The 15,965-nt window shown below is 49.9% G+C and overlaps 2 protein-coding genes across 4 annotated transcripts in view; one reads left to right on the top strand and one right to left on the bottom strand.

Annotated features, from left to right (window-relative positions):
- The window catches only part of ARHGAP9 (Rho GTPase activating protein 9), a 37,433-nt gene extending 34,181 nt beyond the window's left edge, over positions 1-3,252 (top strand). For both annotated transcript variants that reach the window (XM_060253312.1, XM_060253311.1), the window contains one exon: positions 2,087-3,252. In XM_060253312.1, the coding sequence (XP_060109295.1) occupies positions 2,087-2,273 (187 nt within the window). In that variant the 3' untranslated portion in view covers positions 2,274-3,252. The remainder of the gene's footprint in view (positions 1-2,086) is intronic.
- A 7,894-nt stretch (positions 3,253-11,146) lies between these two features.
- GLI1 (GLI family zinc finger 1) overlaps positions 11,147-15,965 on the bottom strand; it is a 177,198-nt gene continuing 172,379 nt past the window's right edge. For both annotated transcript variants that reach the window (XM_060252976.1, XM_060252977.1), the window contains one exon: positions 11,147-13,323. In XM_060252976.1, coding sequence (XP_060108959.1) covers positions 11,246-13,323 — 2,078 coding nt within the window. In that variant the 3' untranslated portion in view covers positions 11,147-11,245. The remainder of the gene's footprint in view (positions 13,324-15,965) is intronic.

The raw sequence follows: 15,965 nt of genomic DNA, 5'->3' as shown, positions 1-15,965 counted from the left end.
GCCCTCTCTAATTCTTTCCCCTCTCCTCTGTGGATCCCCCCTTCTTTCTCCCCCTCTACCCTTCTTGTTCAATATTCCCCCAGCTCTCTCCCTCTCCCTTTCCTTATCAGTAGAACCAAGCAAGAGTCAAGTTGCACCTTTAAGATCAGCAAAGTTTTATTCAGAATGTAAGCTTTCGTGTGCTAGAAGCCCATGTACTAAATGGATATCAATCTGCTATTCCAACGTAATTGTCGTTGTTGTTTCAGTCCAGTTAACATAAACTAACAAACATCAGACCCCAGCTTGTGACTCTTTGAATCTGCTAAAAAAGCTATTTCCATGACTCTGCATACTAACTCACTGCCCACTTTCTCTATATTTAGGAGTACTTGCCATTCCATACTTTTGTCTGATGAAGTGTGCTTAGAGAGCACACGAAAGCGTACATTCTGAATAAAACCTGGTTGGTCTTAAAGGTGCAACTTGACTCTTGCTTTGTTCTGCTGCTTCAGACCAACACGGCTGCCCACCTGGATCTTTCCTTACCAGTGTCAGGATGTTGCTTTCTGCAGAGGAGCTCCTGCTAGAAAAAGAGCCCTCTGCACCCAGAGCAGCAGGAGAAGCAAAAAACTGTGTACAAGAAATAAATATATTCCAAAAATTTATAGACTCTGATTGATTTCGCACTCACCCTGCACTGCTCTGACGATCTTCTTTTCAGCGCAGCATCCTTCCAATTTCCCACTATCTGCCCCTGGGCTGGTTTTTAGCGGTTTCTCTTTGTTGTGCAAAAACGCAGGTGCAAGCTGAAGCCCCGGTGCAGGTAGTGGGAAATCGGAAGGGTGCCACGCTGAAAAGAGGAATGTCAGAGCGGCGTAGGGTGAGTGCGAAACCAGTCATAGTATAAATTTCTTAAACAGATGTAGCTTGTGCCTAATGGAAATGCAATAAGATTTTTTGCTTGACATCAAATTGTGAATATTACAGAACAGTAAGGCTCTTGAAAAAGCATTTTAATGTGAAACGTGGTCTGAAGCCAACTGACACTTAAGGAATATGTCTACTCCAGAAGTTTATTTGGAGCCACATCATCTAAGAGGAGTGTTGGATTCCACACAGAGTTTTTGGAAATGTACAAAGACTATTTGTGAACGTGAACGTGGACTTTATGTGCAAAAGGACTGTCCTTTCTCTGCATTCCCTCATGAAAGAAATTGTTTTTACTGTGTTACTTGGTATCTCTGGGTGTTTAAGAAATTGACATAGAGTCTATAAATTTTTGGAATATATTTATTTCTTGTACACAGTTTTTTGTTTCTCCTGCTGTTCTTTACTGCGTTGCCACTTGCTTTTTCCTGCACCCAGAGCAGCTTCCTTATCTCTGAGCTGGGCAGGCCTCCAGGCCTGGTCACAGCAACGGTAGAGTCTGGGAGCTCCCCCAGGCCTAGAGAGCCTCCTAGTCACCAGTGCTGCTATGGCAGAGCCCAGAGAACCTCCCAAGCACCAGCGCCCCCTGCAGCTGGGCCTGGGAACCTTCCCAGATGGCCATGTTGCCAACAGCTCTGAAGAGAAAGGCAAGTGCATTTTCTGCACGTGCAGATAACCCAAGGCTGGATTAACAAATAGGCCAAGTAGGCACCGGCCTATGGGCCCCCATGCCTGCGCTGGCTCCCTCCCCCCCCCCGCCGGTTTTCCCTGGTTGTTAATGTTTGCTTTGTGTTCTAAACTGGCTTATGAAAATTGTTGGTTGGTAAAATTAAAAACATATTAGGAGCTAATTTGTGAGCCCCCCCCCCAAGATTTTGACTGCCTAGGAGCCTCCACAGGGTTTAATTTGGCACTGAGACGATCCCCCCACAGTTTATTTTTAAAAGCTGTCTCATTTTTCTGCAATGAAACCTCTGGAAACCTAATGAGACCTCTGGAAGGTCTCCTTAGTTTGAAGAAAAACCTGTCTGGTGTCAGCGTGGCCCCGTTCTATCACTTTAGATATCCACAGATGCGGGCCACGCTTGAGAAAGACATAGATAGCTATGGGCATGTTAAATGGAAGTTGGCAAAGGGAGGTGTTTCTATTCCCTTCTGTTCTCTCCGCTTCCTTCAGAGTGATGGAGCACTCGGATGTCAATCGGATGACCACGCAGAACATCGGCATCGTCTTTGGGCCGACGCTGATGCGACACGAATGCGATGTGGCCAGCCTGGTGGAGGGCATGGTGTACCAGAACCAAGTGGTGGAGCTACTCCTAGCGGAGTTTCCTGGCATCTTTGTGGCTTCAGGCACTGAATGACCTTGCCAGCAACCTGCCTCTGTCCCTGACGATTGTATCCTAAAGGTACTCTGGATCACAGATCACTATCAACCTGGAGCAAGCATTGGCTTTACCAGGCTCTGTGCCATTGCTACTGGTCCAGCTTAGCATCAGTGACTCATGCTATGGGACAGGAGGAGGTGGCTTTAGGCTGTCGCAGGGCCATCTTTCAGAAACTTCAGGCTGAGTCAAACTTGAAAGCTGATATCGCCGACAGAAGACTTTTGTCAGCACTCCCCATCTCGAGCACTGTCTGTTTCAGCTTCCTCAAGTGCAGCTAAGGCAAAACACAGAAGGCAGAATGGGATCGGTCTAAGTCCCGTACAGTCCCTTAGGCACTATGTCTATTGCTGAGCAACACTGTGGAAACAGGAGCCTGTCCCTGGAACCCTATTCACCCGACACCCTCCATCAGCCTTGTCAGTAAGTTCCCCAGCTTCGAGCTCACAAGACACTTTGCCCATATCTACTTGAGGCTCGTTGTTGATGGCTCATCTACATCATGGGAACAAAAAGAGAGCCGAGTCGCTCCCTGTTCACAGTTTTTACTCCAGTGGTGACCAGGCAAGTTGCTATTTAAAAGCCTGCTATTCATCAGGACAGCTCACCAAGCCCAGAGCTCAAAAGAGGGCATAAGGCAGACTCCTCTCTCCTGGCCCAGGCTGGGAGTCAAGAAAGCCATGAGCCTCAGGGAGTCGCTAGTGCCTCTTCTGTTAAATCGCTCGGGCATCTGGGAGGCCTCAGGTGATTCAACTTTACAATTCCTCATCTCTCTCTCTACAATTCTCATCTCTCTCTCTCTCTCTGATATGCCAGGCTGCCTTGCTCTGGTTTTTATACCAATTTACAGGTTCCTGATCGTGGCCCTGAAACCATTCAGGAAACTGGGTGCCCAATAGGTGGCCACCACTGATACGATGTGAAGGTACATCCATGCTAAAGAAGCTTTGAAACAGTTCATTGGTCATGACTTAGATTCCTGTTTCTTTCTCATAAGGCCGTTGTCTCTTTGCAGCACCACAGTGCCTGGGTTTTCTCGGGAGCCCTAGGGTTTCAGGAGAGGTGTGAACAGAATCTGGATGGTATACGCTTGGTAATCATTTCCCAGCCATCTGAGTGCAGGACTTTGGTGCCTTCCATAGCTCCTAGTTCTGGGATCTCTAACAGGTAGCTCATAAGTTATCGGTAGCCTGTGTGCTTCCTAGTAAACTTAGGAAAAGATTGCAAAAAGAGACACACTATACCCCCCCACACACCTTTTAAGCTTTTATTTTACAGGATTTTTCTCTGTGCTGCTTAGCAGGTAGCTTCATTCCTGCTGCTCTTCCTAGCCCCTATTCTGCTTCTAGGACACAACAAAACTTGGTATCGTGCTAGAGGGGATGGGGTACTGGTCTGTGGCCTGTTATCAACCAGGCTGTGAGTTGTATAACTATTTCATGATATATTACAATGTAGTAATGATAAGATGACGACATTAGATTTATATCCTGCCCTCCACTCCAAATCTCAGAGTGGCTCACAATCTCCTTTACCTTCCTCTCCCACAACAGACACCCTATGAGGTGGGTGGGGCTGAACTCTCCCAGAAGCTGCCCTTTCAAGGACAGCTCTGTGAGAGCAATGGCTGACCCAAGGCCATTCCAGCAGCTGCAAGTGGAGGAATGGGAAATCAAACCCGGTTTCCCCAGATAAGAGTCCGCACACTTAACCACTACACCAAAATAAAGTGCACAATTGTATCATCCCAAAATCACTCCCCTCCCCCCAGTCCATGGAAAAATTGTCTTCCACAAAACTGGTTCCTAGTGCCAAAAAGGTTGGGGACCACTGTGCTAGAGATGGAGTTAGAGAAGTAGCTGGGGGTGGTTGGGTTATTACTTAGAGGTAGCTGTCATTATAAGAAGAGGTGGGCCACCTCTTTCCTAGCTCCTTGCAGAAACAGGTACACCCCAGCTCCTCAGTGGGCTGAAGTTAACTCCTGCATTTCTGGCTTGGGATGGGAGATCCACTGCACCATCAGGGCAGATCGTGCCCATCTGACCACCTCTCCTCGCTTCTGAAGTCCTGCTGGGGCTAGGAACAAAAACATCTGTTTTCTCAGGATGTTTCATCATAAGAACATAAGAGAAGCCATGTTGGATCAGGCCAGTGGCCCATCCAGTCCAACACTGTGTCACAGTGGCCAAAAAACCCAGGTGCCATCAGGAGGTCCATCAGTGGGGCCAGGACACTAGAAGCCCTCACGCTGTTGCCCCCCCCCCCCCATGCACCCAGAATACAGAGCATCACTGCCCCAGAGAATTCCATCAATACCATGTGGCTAATAGCCACTGATGGACCTCTGCTCCATATGTTTATCCATTCTCATCTTGAAGCTGTCTGTGCTTGTAGCCACCATCACCTCCTGTGGCAGTGAATTCCGTGTGTTAACCACCCTTTGGGTGAAGAAGTACTTCCTTTTATCCGTTCTAACTTCTCCTAGGCCGCTTGTGCAGTTTGCCACAATTCCTGGCCAGGCACTGCTTAGTGCTCCATGTGTCAAGTTTTTTGATACCAAACAAGAGTTCCTCAAGGCAGCCCGAGAAGGGAACTGGACAACTCAGCTGCAGGTCTGCCGAGAAGAAAGGGGGAGAGATTCAGCAGGTGGGAAGGGGGCTTCTTCTGTACTCACCAGTTTCCTCCAGGAAATTCATCTCCTCCCTTAAGCTTTACAACTATCTACGTGTCTGTGGGGGGGTTATAGCAGAGAACCGGCAGTCATAGGATGACTTAAGCCCCTACCTTCAGATTGTGCCATGGAAAAGCCCCTCTATGCTGATAGGGTTGGATCCCAGACTAAATTTTCGATCAGAACACTCCTCCTCCCACTGTAGCCCTTTGATTTCCATGAAATGCTGTTCGGGGGGGGGGAGGGGGCGGAATAGGTGACCTTGAGGAACAACACGAGGGGAAGGAGCAGGAACAACATGAGCAGTTAGAGGCGTCCACATCAATTGCCGATTTAGACTGGATCCAACCCTTGAGCTCCATCCTTGACGTTACATGAGAGACACTGAATTAGGAAGCCCAAGTTTCCCTTGCAACATCTTGATTCTGCTCTCAGTTCCCGAATGTTCAGTGTGACGCAGGGGACGGATAATCACCAAGATCCATTTTGCTGGCTGTTTAGGGTTCCCTCCCAGCAGATCCACTCACCAGCAAATCTCCCCCCTCCCCCCCACACAAGGGAGCATGCTGGCTGAGTCATCTGCAGGCAAGGAGGGCTCCAGCTGCGGTGGGCATCAGTCACTCAGCCGACTGCAGACTGGCTTGGCTGGGCATGGCTATGCTAGCCCCAGGTGGCTGGAGCCCTCCCTCCTGACACAATGAGCCGGAACGGTTTAGTCCACAGCTTCTCAGACTGTTTGGAACAGGAGCCCATTACTAAAAGGGCAATAGGTTATGGCACTCACTTACAAGTAAATCCATGCTACTCTCTAGCCCCAGCAAGCAGAAAGCACCAGGATCTTAACATCAATTAACAATGAACAGTTTTCATGTTTAGTATTAATAAATATATGAGTGAGCAGCTATATTTCTTGCACACTATCAGAGCTTTTGTTGCAGGAACTCCTTTGCATATTAGGCCACACACCCTGATGTAGCCAATCCTCCAAGAGCTTACTGTACAGGGCTCTTCTTACAGACCTACAGTAAGCTCCAGAAGGATTGGCTACATCAGGGGGGTGTGGCCTAAAATGCAAAAGAGTTCCTGCTACAAAAAAAGCCCTGCACTCCACGTATTCTACAAACCAAACATGCCAGAGTCTCCAGCTTTCCCTATTCCTCTTCCCCACCCTTGGTCTCCTAGCCTACTTTTAGGTCCTTTTAGGTTTGAAAACCACTGAGTTAATCATTAGAAGGAACCAAGAGAAGAATGGTGAAGCTGCTGATGACTTAGAAACATAAGAGCTGGAAGGGGCCTCAAGGGTCATCTAGTCCAACCCCTGCACAATTCAGGATAGTCACAGTTGCCTCCCTGTCTCACTGCCCACAGTGACTGTGCCCAGAGGAAGACAGAAGAACCTCCAGGATCCCTGAGCCGATCTGGCTTGGAGGAAAATTCCTTCCTGACCCCAAAGTGGTGATTGGCATTGCCTCAGGCATGTAAGAAGGAGCCAGGAGAGCTGGGCACTGGCTCATGTCCCTTCCTGCCCTCCTCACAGTCTGCCTAAATTCACAGGATCAGCATTGCTGTCACAAGGCCATCTAGCCCCTGCTTAAAAACCTCCAAGTAGGAGGGCCCACCATCTCCCAAGGAAATCTGTTACATTGAGGAACCACTTCAACTGTCTTGAAGTTCTTCCTAATGTTTCACTGACTTGCTACGGTGGTGATGATTTGTGGCCCAAAGGATGCTGGCTGCCTTCCCTGGAAACAAGGAAATGCCAGGAGAAAACGTGATCGGCCGACCTTCCTTCTCCTTAGCTCTGCTAACCTCATCCATGTTCTGCCTCCCCCATGAACTACTTTTTGCAGCTTAATTGCACATACCTGGATGGGGCGAGGAGCTGTGGCTCAGTGGAAGAGCCTTTGTTTGGCATGCAGGAGGTCCCAGGTTCAATCCCCAGCATCTCCAGTTAAAAGGACCAGGCAGTAGGTGATGTGAAAGACCTCTTGCCTGAGACTCTGGAGAGCCACTGCCAGTCTGAATAGACAATACTGACTGATAGACCAATGGCTTGGTTCAGTAGAAGCCAACTTCATGTGTGTGAGCACAGATCCTCAGGCTCAAGTGTGTTTTGACCCAGGAAGTGATATCTTTGGGAACAACATCTGATCATCTAATTAAGTAAAAGCAGGGCTTTTTTGTAGCAGGAACTCCTTTGCATATTAGGCCACACACTCCTGATGTAGCCAATCCAACGAGAGTTTACAGGGCTCTTAGTACAGGGCCTACTGTAAGCTCCAGGAGAATTGGCTACATCAGTGGGGTGTGGCCTAATATGCAAAGGAGTTGCAAAAAAACCCCTGAGTAAAAGGGGGTTCTTATGAGTTGTCTACTCCCAGATAACCATGGGCATAATGAGAAACGTTTTTGGGGGAGGCAAAAAGCTACAGGAATGGACCAGAGGGCATCCGTGTGCCAAACCTGAACGATACAATTCTCTTGTGAGATATTAAAGCAACGGTTTGAAGCATTTTTGTTTCTTGAAGAAATACTTTCTTTAATTATTTTATATTGGTGTTTTTTGTCCCTAAAAAAAGAAAGACAAAGAGGGAGCAAGAAAGGGGGCGGGGAAAGATTTACAGGTAAAAAATACTCGCGCACGTATATACTATATACAGACCATCAAAATACATGTCATGATATGCCTAGAAAAATGTGTTTGTGTTCCTCCCCACACCCCCTTTTGCTTTAACACCTTCTTCCCTCTTCTGAAAGACGAAAAAAAGTCATCTGGTGAGGACAGGAATCAGTTTGGCTTTCAGGCTAAAATATATATAAAAGGAACAAAAGATACAAAACGAGAACTAGAAGGCAGGGAGTGAAGGGATATATTCTTTGGTTTCTCAGATTTAACAGAAGTTTTTGTTCAGAAAAGAGAAATCCCCCCTTTGGCTCTGAAGCTCAGGTCCTGCTTCTGGAAGAAAAACTGTTTCCACTGATTTCCCCCTTTTGTCCAGAGATCTCCCCACTCTGAGTTGTCAACCTCCAGGTGGTGGCTGGAGAGCTCCCGCTATCACAACTGACAGAGGTCAGTCCGCCTGGAGGAAATGGCCACCGTGAAAGGCGAATTCTCTGGCATTATACCCCCCACGGAGGTCCCTCCTCTCTCCCAACCCAAAGCTGGGACCCCTACCCCCACATTTCCCCCATGATGTTCCTAGAGATTCACTACCCCCTGCCAGGGAGCATAATTTTGGAGTGCACAGAAGGCAGGTTGCAACAAATGGGAATGCTGCTCCTCCTGTTTGTGTGAGACAGGGTCCAAGCAAAAGACCCCTAAATGAAAGGCATTTAAATGTTACGTAGACATAGGCTTCTGTTTAAAGAAAGCTGGGAGCGGTAGGGTCAAAATGTGGTTGCCTTACGTGTGCCTGCTTTTCTTTTTGTCATCCTCGATGACCTTGGCGAACCAAGTTTTTGAAACTTTACCAAAACCTGCTTCTCGGAAAAGACAGAGGCGACAGCACTTCTGCACGCATCATCTTTGAGACTTGGGGGTGGGGAGATTGCCTGGCTCCAACCTGAGATCTCCCAGATCATCACAACACTGACTTTTGCCAGATCTGTGCTTGTTTGAAAAATCCACCCAGAACAAGACCTCTCTGGCTCACACACCTCTTTGCTCCACAGAGGATTTTGGACCTGGGAATTCTGGCCCCTGAGTCATTTCGGTGATATGACCTGAGAAGAAGGGAGGGAGGGGATGAACTATAAACAGAGTTAGAGAGCATAACTTTGCATGCAGAAGGGCCCAGGTTAATCCCCCAGGGTCTTCACTTAAGCAGGCCTTGGGTAAAGTGCTGTAGGGAAGCCCAAGACCCTGGAGAGCTATCTTTTAAAAAAAACATATATCTATAGCCAGGCCTCAGATTCAGTGGGAGCTCATAGAAGCGCAGCTCCTGAACCTTTCGGAGAGTTCCTCCTCCTCTTGAGAGTTCCACCTCCTTGTCCATTGAAAGGTAAGTGCAGCTGCATAACAATCCCTGGGCGAGCTCTACCACCTATTTTTCTACAAAACAGCCCCTGTCTATAGCTGTGTGGTTAGTTGACACAGCTTCTCCCACCAAAGTGCCATCAAGGGGCCAAGAGTTGCACCTGTCTGCCTTTGATTCAGCTCATGGGCAGCCTGGTCTGCAGTGTAGGGGGAACAATGTAATGGAGGGTTGCAATGTGCGACCTGGACCCCATCCATACGTTCCCTCCCACTGCCCTGTCGTTCACCCTTCTCTATTTGCTTTGTGGCATACCAGGAGCTCTAACCATCACAGCAGGTGTGGGGCTGGGGCATGGGGATGGTGTTGGATGACATGGCTTGGGGTGGGAGGACAGGCAGGAGTCCTTGTGGCTTCCCGCAATATCAGGAGATTTCAAGGCACATGAACATTTGGGCTTGCAACCTGGTCCCCCTCTGTTTGCAGCTTCCTTCCCCCCACATTACGGGGTGCAAAGGACGGATCTGGTGTCTGCACCCCGCATAACAGTTGGACATGGCCTGCATGTTCTCTTCAACTCCTGTGCATTCAACTCCTGATTCTGACTGAGACAATGGCACATGTGGACGAGGAGTTCAGTGATTCTGATTGGGGGAATGGCACATGTGGACGAGGAGTTCAGTGATTCTGATTGGGGGAATGGCACATGTGGACGAGGAGTTCAGTGATTCTGATTGGGGGAATGGCACATGTGGACGAGGAGTTCAGTGATTCTGATTGGGGGAATGGCACATGTGGACGAGGAGTTCAGTGATTCTGATTGGGGGAATGGCACATGTGGACGAGGAGTTCAGTGATTCTGATTGGGGGAATGGCACACGTGGACAAGGAGTTGAGCATCCTCCCCTGCACTGTTTTTTCAGCCTGAAACAATCTAGGGACAGGGACGCTCTCTGGCTTATTAGGGACGACTACAGGTTTCTCCAGCTGGTCAAGTGTACCTTCATGGGGCCCTGGAAAAGTATATAACACTGCTTAAGTGCCATTTGACCACTATCTTCCAGGTGTAGCACGGGGACAATGGAGAGGTACGTTTGGAACAGAGAAGCCACCCGGGCAGGAGTTCTTACAGGACAGGGCTATGCACAGACCCGCAAATAGAAAATTTCTACGGCATTGTGGTCTGTGAGTGGCTTTTTCTCGGTTGTCCTTCATGCCTGATGGCTAGCCCCCTGTGCAAGCCCCAGTTGTTTCCGACTCTGGGGTGATGTCACATCACAGCGTTTTCACGGCAGACTTTTCACAGGGTGGTTTGCCATTGCCTTCCCCAGTCATTTACACTTCCCCCCCCTTCCCTCCAGCAAGCTGGGTACTCATTTTACCGACCTTGGAAGGATGGAAGGCTGAGTCAACCTTGAGCCACCTCCCTGAACTCAGCTTCTGCCGGGATCGAACTCAGGTTGTGAGCAGAGAGCTCGGACTGCAGTACTGCAGCTTTACCATTCTGCACCACAGGGCTCCCTAATCTTGTAGGAAGAATCTACTCACCAGCTTACACCCAGCCTACAAAATCCAGGCAGGAAAGATATTGGCCTAAAAAACCTTTCTGCATGGGGTGGAGAAAACCCTGTCTGTGATCAAAAGAACTCAAGATAGGTTGCCATGTCAAAAGACTCTCTGAAACAGTGCACCATGGGCTCAAAGCTACCCTCAAACTGTGGGACAGGTGGAGGACCCTGGGGGAAGAGGCACTTTGGAATGAGGCTTACCAAGAGCACTGGCTTCAGTGCGGTTGTTTGTGAGGAGCTCCTGAGTTTGCTCTGCCAGCTCAGAGAGTGGACTGCAGGGCTTTTTTTTGTAGCAGGAACTCCTTTGCATATTAGGCCGCACCCCTCCAATGTAGCCAATCCTCCTGGAGCTGACAGCCCTGTACTAAGAGCCCTGTAAGCTCTTGGAGAACTGGCTACATCAGGAGTGTGTGGCCTAATATGCAAAGAAGCTCCTGCTACAATATGAAGCCACTCCCTTTCCTGCAGATTCCCGGCCTTCATCCATCACCAGCCCCTTACGTAAGGCCGAGACTCATTCAAGAGGTCTGAGTATGCACAACAGATGCGGTTTGGTACCAAGAACTACCCTGGATGTTACCAGCCGGGGTCCTTTTCCTCTGCGAAGACCCCCCACCCCAATTCCTGACCCTAGGTTATTGAGTCCAGCCCAGTAAGAGCTACCTTTGTTACTTCTCGTACCAATCTGGTTTCAGTTAGAAGCAAAACCCTGCCCCTGAAGCTGTAAGGCAGTCCCTACTAGGACAGGGTGTTAAGGAACTGGTTCTCCCCTGCCAAGGAGTTCAGCATGGAGCTCATGTCCCCCACAGCCATGTTGGCCGGGACGCCAGCGGGGGAACCGGGGCCGATGGCCTCCGCTTCGTCCAAGATGGCCGTGAAGTCCAAGTGGGTGTTCTCCAAGTCCAGGGTGTCCAGGCTGTTGGACACCTGCTCCTCGGGCAGATAAGAGAAAGAGTCTGACTTCAGGCCGTCCAGCCCGGGGGGGTAGGGCCCGCCCGGATCCTCGGCCGCACAACTGGACGGGGGATGATGCCTAGGGTGGGCCCCCATCAGCTTGGTCCCGGGTGCTTTGCCCAGCTGCACGTGCATCTGGCTGGGATAACATGCCTCCTCGGGGCCGTGGAGAGGGGGCAGGCGCATCATCCGGCGGGGGCTGGCATCCCCACCAGAGGGTTCATAGCTCAGGCTGCTTTGCCGACTCAGCGGCTTGGGCCCGCCGGGCGGATGTGGGACCATCCCCGGGTTGTAACACTGGCTGTTGGGACCGGAAAGTGCTTTGTTATCCATTGCTGACGGGGGCCTGGCGGGGTAGCTGGGGTACTTGGGGGTGGGGTAAGGCTGGTGCTGATGGCACTGCCCGCTCTCTATCCCGTCCACGCCCATCAGGATGTCGCCGCCCGGCTGCTGCTCACCCCACATCAGAGCTTGCTGGGACTGCACGTAACTCCGCACCATCATCTCCTTGACTTGCAGCATCGGGGTCTGGGATCTCCTGCCGGGGGCTGGCCCCATGCCGAAGCAAGGGCCCTGCTGGCTCGCCGCCGGGTATTCGCCGCCTCCGCACATCGGCAGCACCTGGCTGTAAGGCTGCTGCTTCATGCCTTGGCAAGAGGCGAGGGCCGGATTGGCCGTTTGGAACTGTTGTTCAGCTTTGATGTGCGGCTGGCCAAACTGGAATGCGCCCCGCTGGCCTTCGCTGCTGCCAGGATCCACTCCAATGTGCTTGGCGTCCGGGAGTGGGTACTGGGTAGAGTGGCACTGCCCCATGCCCGCAGGAGGTGGGGGGTTCATCCCTGAGCTGTTGCTGTCCCACTGCCGTGCCGCGTGGAACACTGGGTTCATCGGGCAGGGAGGCTGGATGTAATCCGGTTGCTCAAAGCTGCCCTCGAGCTGCCCGTGGCTGCCCGGGCTTATCTGCAAGTCAGGCAGCGTTTTGGGGGTGCCCCTGAGAGCCGGGTCACTCTGGAGTTCCATGCTCACTGTTTGGCACGGGTAGTTTTGTTCCTGGTAGCCGAGGTACGGTTCGATCTCGAGCAGTTCCGGCTCTCCAGCCAGGCTGCCGCTCTCCATGGCCGCGCTCTCCAAAAAGACATTCTCGCTGATGCTCGGTGGGCGTGGCGAGAAGAGGTGGCGCTGCAGGTTGGCGTCAGAGCCCCCGATCGCCTGCCCACTTCCTCTGCCCATGCCGGCCGGGCTCATGTTGCTGAGACTTTTGAACCGTTGCACTCTGGGAACTGGGTGTGCCTCACCCACAGTCTGAGAGGGATCGCTGGCCCGGCGGGTGTTGTGATTCGGGGCTAGGTGAGGGTGGAGCATGCCAGTGCTGTAACTGTGGTACTCATTGGCGCTGTGCCTTCGCATGAAAGGAGGCGGGCCAGAGCCCGGGTAATCCCCTACAAAGCCGGGCTGACAAGCCCTTTCCATGTTGGGTAGAGGAGTCGGGGGCAGCCCGCCTGTTGCAGCAGCATACTTGGCCTTGAGACGGTACTGCTGGGCTGGCGTCAGGTTCCCCAGCCCCGGAAGACCTCCTCCGCAGTGGCTGGTGTCACTGGAGCGCCTTGAGGCATCCGGAGAGATGGGGTCATACCCATCAGGGGGCCCCAGCCCATTAGGGGCTCCCCCTCCCGGCAGATAAGGAGACACCATGGAAGAACGACGACTGACGGTGTAGGCTGAGCTGACAGTGCTGGTGGTGCTACCGCGGCGTTCCCCTGGCACGGGCAAGGAGGGCAGGTCACCGGATGACAGCTCCATGATGCGTCGATGTGAGACAGTGGAGGGCGGCCCGCACAGGCCAGACATCTCTCGAGGGGGGCCTGTGAAGAAGCAAAACAAAGAGGCTACCAGGACAGAGAACACAAACACACAAGGTTGATGTGCTGAACAGTCTTTGATCCAACAAAGCAGTATAGGAACTGCTTTAAAGTAGAGTTATGTCTATAGGCATGAAAATAATATTAACCGACTGTGCACTCAGCTTACCCTGCGGTCACGTTCCTCTTCTCTGCACAGCGTCCGTCAGATTTCCCACTATCTGCCCCGGAGTTACAGGAAGTGTCGTAGCTTTTGCGCAGCAAACGGAAACCAGTTTCCATTTGCTGCGCAAAAGCCACGACACTTCCTGCAACTCCAACGCAGATAGTGGGAAATCCAATGGACACTGCGCAGAGAAGAGGAACGTGACCGCGGGGTAAGCTGAGTGCGAAATGGGTCATTGTTCCAAATAATCATCACTGTTGGAGTGTCATTCTGTGATTGAAATTCATGGCGTTCTTTCCCAGTATGTGAATATTAATTGTGAGAAGCTTGAAGAAGCTAATAACGCGAAACAGGAACAATAGCACAATCCTGTTGCCTTATGATCGCTGACTGCATAATATTGCACCATCAATTTTCTTGTATCTGGCATTTATTTGCTTGAGAAGAAGGAATTGGATTCCTGATGATATATCGTTCCTTGGAGGGATTGAAAGGGATTGCCTTCACTGACTGTAAAACAATTGTATTTGATACTTTTGTATAATTTTGACTCTTGGTTTAATTTTTTGGAGGTTGAATATCACGGCAGCTTTATGTTTTGTTTCCCCTGCCCACCTGGGGATTGGCAACTGTAGTCTAACAAGTTTTCCTCACATCCTCTCCGAGTCTGCACAATCAGATGTGTGTCGTGAGCACTGTTGCTTGGAATTTTACTCCCAGGCACCCATAGGCTGATTCTGCCAGCACCCTCCCCCCACCCCAAACATAATTTTCTCAGCTGGGACACCCAGGGGCTACAGCAGTTGTGTGTGTGTGTAAAACCGCTTTCAAGTTGTCAATGAGTTACGGCGACCACTCATGGGGGTTTCAAGGCAAGAGATGGTCAGAGGTGGTTTTGCCCTTGCCTGCCTCTGTGTAGCAATGAATGCAGAACAGAGAATCCCTGCCATGTGGAAGCGGCCATAACTGTGTCTTCCCTGCTTTGGCTAGGAGGGCAGAAACCAAAATGAGAGAACCATGAGAAAAAGATGCAATCCAAAAGCACTCAAAACATACAGCGATGAAACCACTAGAAACTAGCTTAAAGTCATATGTAGCTAATACATTCAAATTTGTTACTAATCTGAGTAGTAACTATTCCAATAACAACTTGAACAGATTTAATTCATAAACCACATTAACAGTCTCCATCGGAAAGTGCAAAACCAGTTACACAATTTTATACAGTCCCATTAGGTAGTCCTTTAATTCAGGGGTGGCCAACGGTAGCTCTCCAGATGTTTTTTGCCTACAACTCCCATCAGCCCCAGCCAGCACGGCCAATGGCTGGGGCTGATAAGAGTTGTAGGCAAAAAACATCTGGAGAGCTGCTGTTGGCCACCCCTGCTTAAAGTGACCTTTGTACCATATCTTCTTAATCGATGTTCTTAAGTTCCAAGTTTTTGTGAAGGTTTATCTCTTGAAAAAGGCAGAAACACTCAGAAAATGTGAAAAAAAATCCTTAGAAAATTGCAAACAGATCCTCTATGTGATCCCACGTGAACAAATGTGTCAATCTCTTCCTGAAAAATCGATCCGTCTGTTGCAATTGCCAGCTTAAAGGTGTTTCACAAAGACAGGCTGTCAAAGACGGATTTGTTCAATAATCAGCTTCGCGCAGTTCAGTCTCCTACCTATTACATCTCTGGCAGGTACCAAAGTGAGAATTTGGTGATGTTGTTATTGGAATTTGTCAATGTTGTTATTGGAATAGCTAATATTCATATTGGTAACAAATCTGAATATATTACTTGCATATGACTTCAAGCTAGTTTCTAGGGGTTTCATCACGGTGTGTTTTGAACGCTTTTGGGCTGAATCTCCTAGAAAGACAGCAAGGGTCAGCAGTGTTGTTTCTCAATCAGCCATTTGGTGAAATCTCCCTGCAGGATTTGTTTTGTTATCTTCAGCTATCCAAGGACTGAAGATCTCATTTCGTTTAAACCAGGGGTGGCCAAACTTGCTTAACATAAGAGCCACGTAGAATAAACATCAGATGTTTGAGAGCCGCAAGACATGAACGTCAGATGTTTGAGAGCTGCAAGGAAGGAAGGCAGATAGATGGGGGGAAGTGGAAAGAAAGCATGGAAAGAAAGCAACTTTTAATTTTAAATGCATTCTCCAAGCTACTGGCCGGCTTGGCTTGAAGAAGTGATTTAAAGAGAGAAATGCCTTCTCTAAGCTGGCCAACAGGAGTGGTGGGGGCTTTGGGAGCCACACATTCTGTGTGAAAGAGCCACATGTGGCTCCTGAACCGCAGTTTGGCCACCCCTGGTTTAAACAAAAGTTTGGGGATCTGGGGCAGCAAACAGCATATTTCTTTATTTTTAGCATTTATACCTCAACTTTCTTCCTAAAGGGGAACCCAAGTAGCTTTCTCTCCTCCATTTTATCCTCACAACAACCCTAGGTTAGGGCTGAGAGCATGTGGGTGGCAGAA

Source organism: Heteronotia binoei, chromosome 13 (genome assembly GCF_032191835.1).
Source record: "Heteronotia binoei isolate CCM8104 ecotype False Entrance Well chromosome 13, APGP_CSIRO_Hbin_v1, whole genome shotgun sequence".
NCBI classification, from domain to species: domain Eukaryota; kingdom Metazoa; phylum Chordata; class Lepidosauria; order Squamata; family Gekkonidae; genus Heteronotia; species Heteronotia binoei.
Note: the sequence above shows the minus strand (reverse complement) of the source record. Positions and strands in the feature narration are given on the sequence as shown.